Below are 18,980 nucleotides of genomic sequence, written 5' to 3'. Positions count from 1 at the left end.
TACGCCAAGGGAGGCACCTGCAAAGAAGAATTGCAGGTGCTACGCAATGCACATCTAGAAGGCTGAAGAACTGTTCGAGTCAAGTGGCTTCCGCATCGTGCGGGCAAAGAGGCGTCCAGTAACAACGCAAACCACAATGAGACACCAGGAGGCGCGAGCCCTAATCAACCGAGCCCCCGCAAATGATCGTCCAACGAGTTTTGGTGCCGAGTACCGAATTAGGAATTATGGAGAAATCATCGTCCTACCGCAAAGCTCGTAGACCTCTCCGACCCCTCGATCCGCGGTTGAGCCGGTCGGAGGGCGTGCTACTAAAACAGCTTCAGACCGAGTCCCCCTACCTACCCCTGGTCAGATGCACCGAATGTGTGTGGAGACGTGCCGACCGGCAAGCGCCAACTCTGCTGCCAGAAGATTGCAGACCAGAAGCACGTCTCCTGGGACTGGTATGAACCTATAAGGGGCTTCAAAAACTATCCCTCTATGGCTAGAAGAAGCCGAAAATACCCACACCCACGAGCATCATCAATGGGCCGTCCAGGAGGTCCTGCGGGAGGTCAAAAGGCTTGAGGCTCGCGAGCCGGCAACAGCGAGCTTGAGTCTTGGCTGAGTAGTAGCTAGCCACCAGGCCGACGCAGAGGCCCCGTCGCGGTGCGTAAAAACGTCGTTCTGCACGCTTAAATAAGGTTTATCCAATCCAATCCGGCAGCATTACTCCCTTTACAGATTCTAGAGGTGCTGACATGGGCCTTTTGAATTTTAGTGGGGTGCTGTTGTAGTCCAGAAGAATTGAACTTAGCCATCGGCCCAAGACACGTTTTCTCGCTGGCGACGGGAGCCCCGTGCATAACCCGCTAGCGCGGCCAGCGTATATGTGGTGTGACACCACAGCCAGTCGTTTCCTTGTAAGGCGACAGCCCAAAGGTACCATTGGCTAAAACAGGCGTAGGTTTTGGTGTTGTTTCTGCATAGTGTAGGAAGTGCCTGGCTCTGCAAAGAGCCAAAAATAGCACATTTCAATCGCAAGGATTTCAATCCGGCTCTTCATTGTAAAGCCGCGCGCATTATCACCATTATCAGCACACTTTCCCGCACAAGCACTTGCCAGCATTATCCCCACCCATTGCCAGCACGAGAACAAAGGTTTGCCTACGGCGTACCGCATACGAGTGAACATAGCGGCGCGTGATTGAAGATGCACGACATACGCAAACAAATTCATTCTTTTGAAGCCGAGGCGCCAGTGTCAAGCCTGCTTGTTGAAGTATTAAACTCCAAATGACCAGGAAAAGCGAAGAAAGGTACGCAAATACAACGATGTAGCAAATAATCCTGTAGCAGTAATTTTCGCCCGAACGGGAACACCTGAAAGCGAAGCAACCGACCCCAAACAGATGTAATAGTGAAGAAGCCTGGTTCGGTCTTAAAGCACGTAAGCAGACTTAAGTGGCCCCAAAGCATTTTGACTGCGCACGAGCCTCGGTCAAGCAGGGCAACCCTCAGTGATGCAAACAAGACCATATAAACTCAATCCCTAAGTTCTGTTACCGTGTTTGCACACATCATACCGATACGGTGCAACTGTGTCAGGAACCATTCTTGGCTTTCAGGTGCAATTGTTACTTCTTCATCAAGAATCAACTTCAATCTTGAGGGGCAACCTTGGAGACTTCTATAATGAGGTTCTCTGGATTACCATAGTGTGAAAGCCGGGAAACGTCGACCTCAAGTGCTCCACTGAAGGCGATGAAAATGCTATTCATTCAAGACGTTACTCAAGCACGTAGGGCTACGGATTGTTCCAAAACCTAATTCGGGCTTACTTCTTTCAACGCAATGGTTGGGTGTGTGCTTCTCGACTGCTGTTACCAACCATGAATGGAAAGAATACTTTGCATGTGTGCTCATGGTTCGTTCGGGAGTGTTTAGTACACAAACCACGTCAAGATTTTTGTTTGTCCTGATTTTGTTGCAGAAACTCGAGAGGTTTGTTTGACAGGGATAAGTAAGCACGTAGGGCACTTGTCTAACGTGACACGATTTCCAGCGCACGCTGACGGGATCTGAGATTGTAAAAAGGACAATGTGACAACTGGTGGTCTCAAAACTGTTGGTTGTCATTTTTAAAACGGGTTTAAATAGGTAAAATTTGTTCTCTACTTCAGCGTGAAAACATCCGCACGAAACCTTCATGAAGTTCAGCAATTTAGCCCTTTCCCTCATCTTGTGAAACGCCACTGGCGGTACTTGCCACATTATCTTTTGAGTAGATCCTATTCTTGATTTTTGGTAGAGCAGGGAGGTTGACGGCATGGGTGTGGAAACATCAACAGATGGAAACATAAAATAGGGCAGCACACACCAGCATACTTAGCCTAATTGGTATCCCCATTCGGTATACTAATTGAAGAGAAAATTTACATTAGATTGCGTAGCCATTGCCTAAAGCTCCTATTATTGAAGTACCCGATAGTGGTTCTCTTCCAGCTACAGGAACCAGTGCCATGACTTCTTACTGGATTAGTGGAGTGGCCACTAATGAGTGCTTTCAAAATAGTCTAATTATTTGTCTACCAGCGCTTGTCCATTTCATCTGTGAATTCAGTTTTCCAAGATGACGAAATTTCGAAAGACGACGGAATGGCAGAGTGTTTTAAGTTTTCAGTTGCTTTCGAATACGGTGCGTATCAAGGCGTGGTCGTAGTTTTCGTTGCGGGGAACGTCGATTGCGTTTTTCTATGATGTACTCTGCGCCTCCTCCGTCTACGAATTATACATAGTAGTATTGAAGATGAGTTTGCAACGACATTTCTTACACCTAATGCGTACCGCGTCGATTGGCAGCTAAAATATTAATTAAACCGCACTGGTTTTATCGTAAATGTAGTAAGCACCCATCCTACAAAAGGTTTTGGTGTTGCACTACTTCCGTGTCAATAATAAAACAAGACCCGATACATTATTTATCTTGAGCGCGATACTTGAACGACTTTTGCACCCAGTGTCTTACGTGTGTGATTGAATAAACGCAATTTTTAAAACAATGGCATATGACGTTTAAAAGAAGGCGCCGCCAGCTTCAGATTAAATAATATTGGTCAAAACTATCGACACTCATTTTAGCCCCATTTTATTAGGTTAAGTGCTGCTTGGGTTGCTTGTCAAGCTTGCCCGTTTTATAATAGCAAAAATGCAGCAATTGTGCATTCCGACCTATAGTAAGTTCTCCCTTATCAGGGGTTTGGGCACACTTTTTCTGTGGACAATTATTGTGATGTTCAGTGGTCGGACGGTTAGCTGAGGACTTGTTTAGAAAGACACCTCACACAACCATATTTTTGGGGTAAAACCTTTCCTTGAGAACTCTATTTCACGCGCTCACACGGACAAACACAGTAGGAACAAGCAACGGAGACAGAGGGTACCGATTACGGCCGAAATTGATGTTCGAGTGCTTGAAAATTACATGACCTGAATTTTGCGAAAACATATCTTAAAAGTGGAGCAAGTGGTATGTTGTCTTTATGAAGACGTAGCAGTGCTCTCGTAGGTATGGATTTCTCACCATTCCCGCAATAAGCAAACCTAATTATGTGCGTTGGCGAAACCTTGCAGGTGATGTTTCTTGACGAAGCGCTATTCTACAATGCACTCATGCATTTGTACAAGGAACCACCAAAGGGACATTTCTACATGGCCAGAGAGCTTGTGAAGAACTTCACCATGGGCATGTGGGTGAACACAGGCCTGCCTGCGAGCCTCCGTCGAGAGCTTCACGTGCGGTAAGCGGACCGTACTGAAGCGAACCTGTTACAAGCAGGCATTGTGAATAATATTTTAAGGGGTTGACGTACTTAAGCCAAATTTGTAAACCGTCTTTGTTTTCCGCCGACGGCCAGCAGTGAACGCGCACGCAATTGCACCGCAAGACAAAACAAGCTCTGCTTGGGAAAGTTGGCAGAACACGCACGAACTTGGTAGAGTTCCCGTATATCCCGTAGAGCCAGAGTTTAGTGTGCGATTTCAACATGCTGTGAGTTCAACCCAACAAAACGAAAGACCGCTTGCAGTGTTCCCCTCCAGACCCCCTTTCAGTCAGTTCTGCTCAAGTTAGCGGCGGCGGTAGTGGTCGCAGTGGCCGCTCACCTGATAGGCAGCGACGTACCCCCGCAGCCTCGCTGCTTAGAATTTGCTGCCGCGCGCATGCACCGAATTCTCCACGCCGCTGCCACTGGCGCGGCAGTTCAGCGGCGGCTCCTTCATTCGTCACTGGAGGCTTTCCGGGACGACTTTGGAACCCAAAATGGCATAAGGACGCGCACCTCTGCTGCATTCTAGTTCACTGTAACTCTGATCCTCTAGGAAAGCTATATACAGGAACTCTAGAACATAGATGCAAACAGTGCCTACTTCTATCATTTTATGATCAAACGAGCCCTTACCTCAACTATTTTCCTCTCGAGCCCTTCGTCGTGCAGAAACGAGCAACTACCCGCCTGAGCTCAGTAATTGTACGATGGGCTGGCTCTATATTGACTTATCTTGAAGGTCAGATGGGCACCACAATGAACCAGGCAATCACTCAGTCTGGGTCAGGAAGAGCGGAGCTTTCGCTCTCAATAAAGCGGCTGCCACAGAAATCTTGACCAAAAACCGAATGAAACTTTTCTTGAATAAATATGTCTTTACTATTACACAAAACGCGCACAAACCGGCGAGGATAATGGCGTGCAAACTAACAAAATTGTTTTTTTTGCACTACTGAGATAGGAATCAAGATAGGAATCAAAAGCAGGATTACATGCATTCAAAGTCATAAATAGTAAGACATTTGTGACTAGTATTCCTGTTTTTGCCTTTTTTGCCGATGCCATGAGGGATGCTGTTGCTGCCTCATGCTCGTGTGGCTAGCGTGTGATCGGTGGTCCTGAAAAACAACGGCGACATTAAAATTTACCAAAACCTGAATTTGAGCTTGAAGACAAGTGTTCCAGGAGTTGTAGGAAGCAATGTACTCCTTGCCGAACCATGGTACAACAGGCAAGGCTCTGAAACTAGGGCTGTTCTATTGGGTATGATAGCTACCGTAAAATGGCTAAGACCCTCGCCTATGCGGATATTTGATAACAATTATTTGTTAACTAATTGAAAAAGGTGGCGGCAAGGTTTTTTACCACACCAAGAAACACTTTGTGCGAGGTGTGAAGATAAGCAAGGATGAAAACTAATGTCTGGAATTCAAGCATTGTAACCGATCTTCATTGTGAAGTGTGGAGGTTTAGTAGATTAACATTACTATTGTAATCAATTGCCACGAAAGGCATAAATTTTAAGGCCGAAATTAGACAACGACTGTCATTATTAACGATTACATCTTCTGCACAGAGGTTCTTCTTGCAGCCCTGAAAAACCACGTTTTGGCAGTGTAACAAACGGTACATGAAATATAAAAAATATGGTTGAAACTTCTTGCGTTGGAATCGGTAAAACACGAAAATGAAATGGGCCTTCACAGGAGCCATTTGAATATTTATTGTGCATCAATATGAATGTGCACATCGCTATTTATATTTCGCCGGTATGGCACCGTTAGACGCATCAATATTAGACACTCGATTACACGCACCGGATCATTGCGTAAATACGGTTGAAACGCAGGCGCTCGCAAACCGTGCGAATGAAACCGAACGAGTTGTCAGCGAATTGTTTGGTGAAGTCACACTACGCTACAGCGAAAGGAGCATGCTTTGCTGTTCGGCAGCAGTCTTGTGGGTGTGCTTGGCGAGTTACGACCTGCTGGCGGGTCACTTAGGCAAAGGTGCAAACACATTGGTCCTGCTACGTGGCGTGCATGCCATGCGCTTGCGTTGCCATGAGCTCACCTTGTGAAACGCGGCGGCGGCGTTCCAGAAGCTCAGCGGCGTTTCTCATAGCGGCGGACGGGTAAACACAGCAGCTTCCGCTGCTACACACTGCCATATCGAGGCGCCAACTATCAGCACTCATTAGTGTCATGACGCACTACTTCGCTTCACCTCTCATAGACGGCAGCACCATCTGAATGGATAAGTTGGAGGGAAGGACATAGGGCGCGTTTGTGCGGCTACCCGGGAACCACTTCAAGGCTGTGTCAGTAGAGCGTTTCGCACCTCCCGGTGCGGCCAGAGTGGTCGTGGGCTCGAAACCTAACTCCGCTTCGCCGATGAACTTTTTCTGGTGATGTCATTTCGTGACAGATATGACGTCGGTGAGGTGTGTGTACCTCGGCATAAAACACTTTCGGTCAAAAATTGGCTTAATACAGTCTATGAAGGTGGTTGGAAAGCGAATCTGCAAACGACACCCACAACAATTGTTCATGCGACGTCACTTGAATTCGCACAAGTGGCTGTACAAATATTGAAACCTGAAATTCCGCTAGCCGTTACCTGTGATTCGCGGGAGCGTCGTCCCGAACGCAGCAGCGCCGGCCGCTGCCAGTCTAGAGCGGCGGACGTGGCTCCTGCAGCACGGCCGCGCATCGGCAGAAAGAAAATGGAAAGCAGTGTCTTTCGAAGGGTGAGGAGGAGCGCGGCACGCGATGTTTCTGCGCCATCTCTCTCAATGCCTACCCCGCTCTCTTGTTTCTTGTATCGGTTCTAAAAAGCGCCCTTCCCTCTCTATCCGCTTATTCAAAACCAGCGTCTCCCTACCCGTGTCCACGTGTTGGCGTTGGTGGGTGAGTCTCGAAGACTTCTTTCGCCATTAACTGGATGGGAGAGGGGATAGAAACAAGGAGCGAAATAAAACAAAACTGTCTTCGGCAATAAAGCACTCTGATTGGCCGCCACTGCCGGCTCTTGCCGGTGGGGCGTCTATTGAAGGATGAGAAGGAGGGCCGTATGCGGGGCTCCTTTATCTCTCTTACTGCCCCCCCCCCCCGTCATTCTTGTTTCATGTGTCGCCTCCAAAAGCGCGTGCGACTCCCCAGCCTCTAAATCAAAACCAGGGTCTGTCTCAGCGTCTCCACGTGTCGGCCTAGCTCAGTCGCCAAGACAACGGGCTCTCGCTACACTTCACTTCGGGCCCACGTTGTATCCCTGGTGGTACCATTAGCTTTTATTTAGCATAGTTGGGAGTTTCTTGTGACACACACCATGACAAAATCATGGGAGGGTAGAGCTAGCAAGCATAGCTTTAAAAAAATTCTGCAACTTCGCAGACGTGTACACGTGTACATTTTACAGTCTTTATTACTTGTATCTGTCGTATATGTGTATTTTATGTAACTTTTCCACTCCTGCTATGTCTCTCGTTGAGACAGCAGTATTTGTAAATAAATAAATAAATGAGATGCGAAAACGTAGGAAACACCGCTAGTGGTGGTCTGCAATACGAGCTGTAGCATCAGTCCGACTATAAAAAAGCATATCGTTGTGATGGGGTGGGAGGAACCATCTTACCGGTACATCGGACACGCATGCTGCCGAGCGCACGACATCGCTCTTAACTAGGAGAATACCTACACGTCAGACCTCATCCCATCACTTTTCGCAGCCAATCGCTGACGCGCGCCTCCGCAACCGAAAATGTGCTCCCTGACGCGCCTTCCCCACACCTGGTCGCCGGCTAGCTGCATCACCTCTACTTGTGTGTGTCGCTCCTCTGGTTCCCCGTTATTTTATCACTTTGAAGTTTTCAATCATGCACCAACTAACCCAACTTGCGGAATTGCTCCCTATTTCCCCTCACACCTCTTTCCCTAGCGTTTTCCAACCCTCTACTTGAATGCGCTGATTTTTGAGTGGCGCCCGGCAAGGTTCCATGGAACTAAAGTTTAAACAGCTCCGGTGTTAAAACAGCCATTTTGTGTCCCCAAACAAGCTGTGGGTGTAGGAAGATGTTCTGTCAATTTTGCCTTGCCCAAAATGCTAGGACATGGGTTTATCGCTTTCGCTCTTGTACTCGTGCTGATAGAAAACCAGGGTTTGCCTTCCAGCCAAAACTCTAATATTAGCTTTGTCCTATCTACGCTGCCAAGCAGTTAGATGATTTCTTCTATTCGCCATTATGTTTAATTTATCAATGACGCACGTACGTAAAATTCTACATTACACTGCGGCTTCGCGTAGCGCCCGATTAATTTATTAGTGGTGTTCCTTCTTCCGCTTCCGATATAAAGGTGTTCGCTGCTTGATGGGTCGTATTTTGTGCTATGGTGACGTACACCACGGGCGTACAGTATTGTACAGTCGCTCCTCTCCACAATTCTTCCCAAATTGCTAAATGTTGTCCACCTGCAAAGTGGGTTCGAACCCATTCCAACATTCTATACATACGACCTTAGTGTCACGAGGTTAAACTACCGTGTTTGGGAATGAACAAATTTTGACAACAACTGTTTTTACGTAGAATGAAGCTATATTTCAGTTAAAAACAAGCATGCTCTCCTGCTCTTTGCGAGAACAAAGTAGTAGAAAATGTCAGACAGGCTTTATTGCTTAGCGCTTGTGTAGTGCATGTTCTATGTTTGGTACAGCACGACGCCAAAATCTCCAGCAGTTTTTTTTATCAGACGTATGTTGATCGGCGCCGTGCGTCTTACAAATCACCACAAATTCTGGATCCTAGCTCCAGGCATTAAAGGTCCCGCTTTCACTAACTGCGCCTAACGTCTCTACGACTACATTGCCTCTATCCTACCCAATCGCACTGCTACAGTGAGAATCTGGCACCTCCGTTCCGATACTTTCCGAACTATACCTAATGTAAGCCAACAAGGCGCAGTGATGTCTACACTGCTGTTCAACATCGGCATGAAAGAGCTACCTCCTTTGTTGGCAACTATCCCCTACTTACGACACGCCTTATACGCCGATGATATCACACTACGGGCTACAATGGGCTACATAGAGGAACAACAAGACGCCCTCCAAAGTGCCATCCAAAAAGCACAATACCTGCAATGCCGGGGTAGGAATGTGCACCCAAAAATCCGCTCTGCTTACAATGCGCAAACAAACACCTAAATAGCCCACCAACTCTACACCGGATCCTGATCTCAGCATCAATAATCCACCCATTCCTAGCGTCTCCAACCTCAGAATTTTGGGGATCAATATTGCAAAAGACGGCTTGGGTGCACAAACAATCCTACCACTCAAAAGCACTCTGTCACAATTAATTCACCTCATCCGTCGAGTCTCGCCCCGAAGATTTGACCTCCAGGAATCAGATACTCTGCGCATAATCCAAGCCATGTTTGTCAGCCGGACTGCATACAGTGCTCCGTACCTAGCCATAAAACCCTCCGAAGAAAACAAACTGAACAGCGTTATACGGCAAGCCTACAAAACCGCAGCAGGATTTTTCCCCGAAACGGCGACAAAAAAGTTACTGAAACTGGGCGTCCACAGTGCGTGCTGAGAAATCTAATAAGCTCTTCGAATTCCCAATTCACATACCTTCAACTCACCACCAGGCGAAGAGCGACCCTCCGCCGACTAGGGTATTGGACCCAACAACAGCAACGCGAGAAGACACACATTCCTGGGCCCATTCGACAATGCACCAGAGTGCCTCCAATCCGACGTGCCTGCATCCCACCTATAACAAGGCAGACGAGCAGCAATGGCACGAGCAATCCATGTTCTGTATGACCAGCTCTCGTTCACTCACTATGCAGACTATTATGATTCGCTATATGCATAGCGAGGGCCTCTGTTGTGGCAATTTATCCTATATCTATATGTATATCTATCTAACCGTCTATAATATATATATATATATATATATATATATATATATATATATATATATATATATATATATATATATATATATATATATACGATCTCACTGGGCGGGCATTTTTTCTAAATTTTTTTTGTCAAAAAATTCTTCGTCTGTTTCTATGACCCACCACAACCTCCTCTTTGCTTTCCGAGGTTTTCTTGACTGCCAACCCTTGTTCTTTCTTAATTCACCGAGCCCCTCATTTCCCATTTTTGATTCGCACCATGCATAGCGAGGGCCTCTGTTCTGGCAGTCGTGGTGCCAAAGGGCGCTTAAGAGGGTTCAACGCTGGTCGACCACTCTCGACATGTTGTAGCCGCTCGAATCACGTCCCGGGTGTTAAAGAGAAGGTCCCCTTCACCCCGAGTAGTCCGAGGGGCGGCGGCTACCACCCCCAAGTACAGGAAGCAAAGCTACCTAAACATAAATACGCATTAAACTGGGGGGAGGGGGAAACAGCCCCGCCGGTAGCGTAGCGGTCATCGCACCAGACCGGTATTCTGGAGGGCGTGGGTCTGGATCCCACCCAGCGGGCATTTTTTCACTACTTTCTTTCTTACTCAAAAAATTCACCTGTTTCTATGACCTACCGCATTCCTCCCTTTGCTTTCCGAGGTTTTCTTGACTACGAACCCTTATTCTATATATATATATATATGCATATACATACAGTCTGGAATCATAAAAACAGGATAGAGCGCGAGAATGTGGGGTAAGTGGAGACAGAGACACACGAGAAAAACATGAAAAAGATAAAAGTTTACTGGCGTTTAAGGAAGACGCCTTCCTTTCTTCAGAGTACAGAGACAGCTGGTTTCAAGGTTATATATATATAAAAATAAATCGAGAGAGAGAGAGAGAGAGAGAGAGAGAGAGAGAAGGTAGCAAGGGCGAAAGCATGGCAAGGGATAGGAGAGTTTGTACAATGGTATAATTGTTGCTGGGCAGCGAAAAAAATGAGAGAAGTGGAAGAGGGGAAAAAACGAATAACAAGACATATAACCTCGAAACCAACCTTTTCAGTGCTCTGAAGAAAGGAATTCCTCTGCCTGAAACGTCAGTAAACTGTTATCTTTTTAATGTTGCTCCCTTGTGTCTTTGTCTCTACGTACGTTATATATATATATATATATATATATATATATATATATATAGATAGATATATATTTATATATATATAGCAGAACAGGCGGGACGAGGGACTCAGTAAGGACATATATCAAGGTTGCAGTCGTCATTGCCAGTGCTATTCGGCTGTTTCCGAGATATTTAAAAGTACCGAATGACGTGTGTTTGTCATGTTTCTTTAATACAGGGAGAAGGGGACCTTCTTTTCGAACCCCGGGGCGTGCCTTGAACGTCTACAGCCTGTCATGAGCGGGTGACTGGTGGGAAACCCTCTTATACTACCTTAGCATCAAGGCTGCCGGAACTGAGGCCCTCGCTAAGCTTTCGCAGGATTATATGATTTGGAAATGAGGGGCTCGTTAGTAAATACAGAAAGAAATGCCGGCAGCCTACAACGCCAAAGGAGGCATAGGGGAATGGTTAGCCTATTTTTTTGTGACCGTTAGTGAAGATATGTTTTTTTTATTATTGATGCCAAGGTAGCATAAGAGGAAAAGAAAAATACAGAACGAATAAAATACCGAGAGCACGTTATGGTGCGTCTCGTGAGGAGCGCCCGGCGTCGTCCACGCTTGTCCTTGGGGTTGCGCCATGTGAGGGGCTCTCAAAAAGAAAAGAGAAAAAACGTGGTTGATTCCTTTTTCATAGAAATCGGTAAAACAGAAAAGTGAAATGTGCCTTCAGGGGAGCATTTGAATGTTTCTTGTGCATCCATGAGAGTTGAACATCGTCATTTATATTTCATTTATTTCATTTATTATACCCTTAAAGGCCCGAAGGCATTACATAAGGGGAGGGTCGTGAAACATTGTTTACAGAAATACAAATGAACCAAGATATTGGTAAAAACACAAAAACACGCAAAAACACAAAAGTTCTAAAGCACCAGAGTTCAAAGCATTGGCTAAGTTAGGAACATCGCAAAATAAGTGTGACATAATTTTACTGAGTTAACAATAGGTAGAAGAAGCAAACACTGATTAAGTTCAACAATACATATTATACAAAATTTGTGTTACAGCAGTAGAACTGGAAGGTTATTCTTGGGTGATAATATTTTCTTCTAGTTTATCTCTAAAACGTTTATTATCAGTGAATGTGACGATGTCGTCGGGCAACGTGTTCCATAGTGATACAGCGTTAGGAAAAAAGGATGAACTAAATGCTGATGTACTGCCGGTAATGGGGGCTATTGGACGACTGTGATTTAAACGGGAGGAAATTCTGAAAGGTGGCCTCAGTAAAGAGTGCCTAGATTGTGGCCAGTGAAAGAATTTGTGGATGAGGCATAAGCGGGCGATGACGCGGCGTGAATGAAGAGTTGGGAGGGAGAGAGATAGCTTGAGCGCGGTGACACTGATATGGCTGGAATACTTCGAGGAGATAAAGCGAGCGGCACGGTTTTGAATTGCTTCAATCTGAAGGGTTAGATATGTTTGTGATGGATGCCAGATGGCTGAGGCGTATTCCAATTTCGGTCGTACGAAGGTTAGGTAAGCTAGTTTTTTAATTTCAGGAGAAGCAAGTTTTAGATTGCGCCGAAGGTACCCGAGCGTGCGAGAGGCTTCGGAGCAAATGGTATCGATATGCGTTGCCCAACTTAGCGATGAGGTCAAGTGCACGCCGAGGTATTTGTAAGAAAGGACTGAGCTGATTGGAACAGAGTTGATATGATAGGTGTGTTGAGATGTGACATGTTTCCGTGTGAATGACAGTGATTTGCACTTTGTTAAGTTTAATGGCATGTGCCATTGGTTGCACCAGAGAGAGATATAGTCTAAATCAGTTTGCAGGGTATTATGATCGTTAGTGGCGGCAATAGTTGAGTACAAAACGCAATCGTCTGCAAAAAGTCGGAGTTTCGATGTGATGTTTAAGGGCAAATCATTTATATAAATTAAGAAAAGTAGAGGCGATAGACTCGCCCCCTGCGGAACGCCGGATGTTACGTTGGTTAGGTCGGACTCGTGATGATTAGCACAGGTATATTGTGTGCGTCCTTTCAGAAAGTGTTCGATCCATGAGAGTAAGTTACAAGGGATGTTTAAGGCAGATAGTTTTGCGAGTAAATGAATATGGCTAACACGGTCGAAGGCTTTTGAGAAGTCTAAAAAGACAGCGTCTACTTGAAGGTTATTGTCCATTTGTTGTAGTAAGTCGTGGGTGAATTCTGCAAGCTGTGTTTCACATGAGTAGTGTTTGCGAAAGCCGTGCTGGTGCGGGTAAAAATAATTAACAGATTCGAGGTGAGCCATTAGATTAGAAGTTATGATATGCTCAAGCAGCTTGGAAGGAATACTCGTTAGGGAAATGGGGCGGTAGTTGGTTGGTAGTGATCGGTTGCCAGCTTTGAAGATAGGCACAATCTGGGCAATCTTCCAGTCGTCTGGTACGACGCCTGATTGCAATGACTGGGTAAATAATAAACAGAGGATTAAGGTAGAGAAGTATTCGGTGTTTTTTAACAGTTTGCTGTTAATCTTGTCCCAGCCTGCCGACGATGACAGCTTCAGGTTACGAATTAAGGTGGTTATTCCCTCAGGGCTGATCAGTATATCAGGGAAGCTCTCACATGAAGGTGGTTCTAGTTGTGGGATGGTATCAGAGCTAGCGGTAAACACGGAGGTAAAATAATTGTTAAGGACGGTTGCACATTGATTGCTGTGTATGGGTTCACCATCGGCACTTGTTAGTTGAAGTTGTTCGTATCTAGACTTGGGTGATAGAATGCGCCAAAATTTGTTAGGATTTGTTTTAAGAATTGATAGTAGATTAGAAGAAAAAAATTTATGTTTAGCTTCGGTAAGTGCTGTAATGTACTGTTTGGCACACGTGTGGTATTTATCCCATGTGGCCGGGTTGTGTTTTTGATTCGCTAGTCTGTAGAGGCGTTTTTTCCGGTTTAGAATGGATTTCAGAAGCCTACTGAACCACTGATTGTTCGAGTCGCTGGTTACGGTTAGAGTTGGGATGAATTTTTTCTGTACTTCAAGAAGTTTGTTTTTGTACAACTCCCAATTAGCGTTCACGGAGCGGGCTAAATATGAGTCATAAAAGTCGCCGTAAAAACGGGCAAGCTCATCGTTAATGGCATTATAGTTCCCTTTTTTATAATCCGTTATTACTTTTTTTGTTGGGAGTTTCTTTCCTAATGGTAGAGCTATGTTAATATGGAGTAAAGCGTGGTCACTCAAACCGGGTAATGACGTCACGCTTGTAACGTCGTCGGGGCGCGTTGTCAACAGCAAATCTAGCGTATTATTACCTCTAGTCGGACAGGTTATTACTTGTTGAAGGTTGAAATCGAGTGCCAGCTTGACAAAATGGTTAGCTTCGTTCGATGGGGATCTTATAGGAGTGGAGAGCTGAGGCCAATTAATGAGAGGGAAATTAAAGTCTCCAAAAAGGAAGATAGGAGCATCGGGATACGTCTTAGAGATAGCGGTTAGGGAGTGGCTGAGTAGGTCGCAAAAAGTCGGTTCACAGTCAGGTGGTCTGTAGGATACCCCGATAATGGATTTTACTCCGTGCGAATGAATTTGTACCCAGGTTAGTTCGATTGTGTCGTCGTGACATATAAGGGATGAGTCTATGGTGTTTTTTACAGCGGTCAGAATCCCTCCCCCTCTACGACCGATTCGGTCTCGGCGATACAGAGTGAAGTTTGGATTAAGCGGAAAGATTTCGAGGTCAAGAATGTCATCATGCAGCCACGTTTCGGTTAGGATGACTATGTCTGCATTTGTGTCACATATGAAACTGTCTAGATGGTCGCGCTTTGGTATTAGACTGCGTATATTAGTGAATGCAATGCTAAATTTCAGGTAGGACAAATGCCGAGGGGTGTCGTTAGGGTTGACGCGGGGAGAATCAAGTCATTTACTGTTTTCGATAGGTTGAGTGGTTGAATCGTTGATTTCTGCTACATTATCAAGTGGTCTCGTACATTCTAGGACGGAGTTGGAGGCGGCATCGTAATAATAGCATTTTTTGCCAACCTGCAGTTTGTCAAGACGAAGTTTAAATGCACATTGCGCAGGCCTGATAAATTTGAGAAGCTTTGAACGAGCAAGACGCGTGGGAGAGGCGAAGTCCTCTCTTATCGCAAAGTTTGTGTTTTTCAGTTTGGGGCCGCAAGACAGAATTTCTTCTTTGGTCTTAAAGTTCATAAATTTAACTATTATGGGCCGCTTTTTTTCAGGGGAAGGTGTTCCGATGCGATGTGCTCTCTCGATACTGTTTGGAAATATTTCAAAAGACAGTTTTTCTTTGCAGAACACCAAAACTTTATCTTCCGCGTCTTTCCACGTTTCCTTGTCGTTATCGTCGATTCCAAGGAAGAGCAAATTGTTTCTGCGCAATCGGTTGCTCACATCTACACTTGCAACCTTGAGAGCTGCGATGTCTTGTTTTAGAATGCCCGATTCCACAGTGATGGGTGCGGCGTCAGGAAGTTCGTGAAAGGCCTCTAGCTTAGACACCCTGCAAGATAGTGTTGAAATTAAACCTTCCTGCGTTTCATGGGCTTCTTTTAGTTTTTGGAATTCTTCGCGGAAGGCAGTCTGTTGGTCCTGAAGCTCTTTGATTGTGTTTAAAATAGCTGCGATTTCCTTAGTGGGGCCGGGGTTAAGCTCTACGTCTCCACTGAGTAGCAACAAGAGCTGGCTCAGTAGGCTTTGCATGAGCATGCGAGAACAGGCACAATCGATACATGGGAAGTACAGGGCGATGGGGCACGACACCGCAATAACACAGCGATTACTAGAGCGATATTCTTTAGCACGGTTGAGGTAACTAACCTGGAACGTTAGAAGGGTGAACATGGTGCGACTGACGATGTCGTGCCCCGAGTTGGAGATGATGTCGCACAGATTATATGCGCAGCGCTCGGGCCTCGTGACTTGTGACGTTGTTGACGACGGCGGTTGCCAGGCGAAGGTACCAGTGCGAGCCAGATTTGGGGGTTCTGGCTGCTCCGCTTCGACGAGGTAAGGGCTTTCGAAGTCGCAGGGTCCAGTCAGCGGCTGTAGATCCAGGGATGGGGCAGTGCTGACGGGGAGCCAGCATGCCAGCACCTGGAACGTTAGACGTCGGTGTGGCACCGGTATATGACGTCGGTATGGCACCGTTAGAAGCATGGACGTTCTAAACTGGATTGTACGCGCCGGAACATAGCGTAAATCCGAGTGAAATCACACTACTTTGAAAAACGTGCGAACGAAACCGAACCGAAACCGAAACCGAAAGCCGTAGGTGGCAGGGTGCCTCAATTCACCCGCGTCCTGTGTACACGAAGACGCTGGCATTTTGGCGCCAACTGCCGCCGCTCAATAGCGTCATCATGAACTACTTCGCTTCGCTTCTGTTAGGCGACAGCACCATCTGAACGAATGAATGAGGTAGTGGGAAAACGTAAGGCGAGTTCATAGGCCTACTGGCGCTTTAGTTCATACCGCAGTGGGCATAGCTCCGTGTACTCCCGTTGCGGCGGGAGAATTCTTGGCTCTAATCTGGGCGGAGCCGCGTTAATATAACTTTTTGTGGCGATGTCACCTCCGAGACGGATATGACGCTGATGGGATCTTGGTGTACCCGAGCATAAAACACTGTTGTTTAAAATAAACGGTCGCAGAGTGCATAGTGGTGCAAGACTGGAGCACCACACAGCTGGGTTCGAGCTAGCTCATCCCTCCACTCAAAGCGCATCCTAGGAGAGAGAGAACAGCGGTTTCCTGCAGTGTAAAGCCGTTTTGGACGGCCCTGTAAAGCAAACGCCAGTAAAGTATGTTCAGTGTTTCATTCAGTAGCAATGGTTGTCATCCCTTTTGTCGTCGTCTTCCAACGGCACAGCCGCATATAGCGCTGTGCCGTCTTACAGCGAGTCCTGGTGTCGGTAGCCCTTCACCTCTTCGGCAGCTGGTCCGGTGGCCGTCTCCACGTGTGCATTGTGAAGGGATGGCTTGACAGATTCGGCATCATCGTCTTCGGCACGGTGGACCTATGGCGTGCTGGTCGCTACATGATGAAGACGATGAAGGGGGGGAGATTTCAATTGGCATGTGGGCACGCGCAAGCCTGGATGACGCAGAGTGGTCGCCCGGAAGCACACGCTCACGCGCACTCGAGTTTTTGTTTTTTTGCTAAAGCCACTCGCGAAAGTCGTACCGCTTTACGCCGGGAACGAATGGCCGTCGCCGCAAGGCACGTGCTCACATTTGCGCGGGTGTTCCTGCCTGCGCCGAACGGATTTGTATCGACGTAAACAGCTCTGCTGTTAAACTACCGAGCGCACTTGAGCCTGCGCCTCGTAACGAGGGCCCGGCATCTTCCAACTCTACCTTAGAGAACACTCTGCACAGCGTTTGTGGCGTGATCTCTCGCGTGCTCTGCGCTTTGTAAACTCACGCCGTATTCGCAAAGCCGGATGCTGCCGGTTTTAGCGTGCGCTAGCGCGGTCCACTGAGAGAGGGATATGAAAGCCTGGGGACAAAACGAACCGGGCTGGGCAGTTACGGAGGCCTTTGAGCGGCAACTTCGGACATCCATGTTAGGTGCAACGGCTGGGCCTACGACGAAGTGCGTGGCGCCGCCAGTTCTGATGTTTCTGCTCCCTTGCACCACTAGTGGAGCTGCATTTTGTCGTTTGCTTTGAAACGGTTTTACTTTTCTAGTTAACGGAGAAAAACGCATCTCATACAGAAGGAATGTCCGATAATAACCAGATATAGTAGATGAAGGAGTTGAACTTCGTTTCGCGCAGAAAAATTCCAGCTTAGCGTTCAGCGCGCAGTTTCCACTTGGTGAGCAGCTACGACAGCAAGCTTAAAAAGCGGGAGGTGTACCGTGTTTTACAATTAGCCCACGAGGGCCACAGCAGCGAGCGGAGGGAGTCCAACAAGGCGCAAACGTGCCCCGTCGTTGACTAGGAATGTAAACAGGGTACCCTATGCTTCTCTGACTTGGCATCCTTGCGACCCCAACAGTCAACTGTGTAGTCAAGGTTTTCACTGATGGCATTACCAGCAGCAATTCACTAAACCTTCCGTAGTAGTTATATAAAGATACCAGAATAACAATGCATACATTTAGTCACATATGTTGCACTAATGTGTAAGAAACTCGCCCAGGATGCTTTGAGATAGGGAAAATCTTAGAAAGGCTGTCGTGTCGACGATTTGGGTAATGAGGCTGTTGGTCCTACCAAAAGATACTTGATAAGTACAAATCAGCAGTGTATCGCAACAAATTGAATACCCGTCATTCCCTGTGGAGCAGTTTGTACCAGTCGTCTTTGTGCTTCCACGCACTTGACATTGTTAGGATTACACGCTCAATACCTTTTATTTCAACTGCATCAGGTGGATATATATTGTCTCTTACTGAATCGCGAGCGTTTAGTTTGTGAGCCTAACGCACTTCCGTGTTTTTCTTTCTCAGCACCCGCTGGATAATCGAGTCCGGCCTTCCAGAGAGGTTCCACAAGAATTTCGTCGAGCGTGCCAAGCACAAGAGCGAGTCGGGCCCACTTGATGCCGGGCAGTCTTTCAGTTTCCACACGCTGCGAGTAGAGGATGTCAGCGGCCTGTTCTACCTCCTACTGGCTGGATACGGAACCGCTGTAGTGGGCGCAGTAATTGAGCAGTTCGCGCATTTTGTTAGCTCCAGCCGCTGTTTTAGACGCCACATTTGAGTTATCAATCAAACCACAAAAACAAAAAAGCGATGGTACACAATCTATCCCCGAAGATTCGTAAAGTCGTCCTCTAAATGGCTTTGTTTCTATAGTAATTGGTGCGAAAGAAAGTTCCTCCTAGTGCACAAACGTGATAGCAGCCACAGACTCTTCCACTTGTATAGAAGTTGCCTTCACCGAAGGGTATAGCTTCCCAAAGGGAAGCTCTGAATTCAAGTACTGTACTGAGCTTGTCGTCTTGTTGACATTATCTTTAAAAAAGGCCTCACGAAAACCGAGCGGCTTGTTCAATATGTCTTGGCAGTCTACTCAAAAAAGTTATTGAAAACCTAGCTTGCACATTGCCTGCTAATTTTATCCCCATTCAAGCGCCACCAAGTTGAAT

At 46.6% G+C, this 18,980-nt stretch overlaps 1 protein-coding gene across 1 annotated transcript; it reads left to right on the top strand.

The window, feature by feature from the left end:
• Window positions 1-3,651: 3,651 nt before the first annotated feature.
• On the top strand, window positions 3,652-18,623 carry LOC144145372 (uncharacterized). Its single transcript, XM_077676955.1, has 2 exons — window positions 3,652-3,782; window positions 18,340-18,623. The coding sequence occupies exons 1-2, from the start codon at window positions 3,655-3,657 to the stop codon at window positions 18,590-18,592; spliced, it is 381 nt and encodes a 126-aa protein (XP_077533081.1). The 5' UTR covers window positions 3,652-3,654; the 3' UTR covers window positions 18,593-18,623.
• The last annotated feature ends 357 nt before the right edge of the window (window positions 18,624-18,980 follow it).

Source organism: Haemaphysalis longicornis, unplaced genomic scaffold (assembly GCF_048455015.1).
Source record: "Haemaphysalis longicornis isolate Haplotype H1 unplaced genomic scaffold, Haemaphysalis longicornis Haplotype H1 scaffold_7, whole genome shotgun sequence".
Lineage (NCBI taxonomy): Eukaryota > Metazoa > Arthropoda > Arachnida > Ixodida > Ixodidae > Haemaphysalis > Haemaphysalis longicornis.
This window is presented reverse-complemented; position numbering and strand designations above follow the sequence as displayed.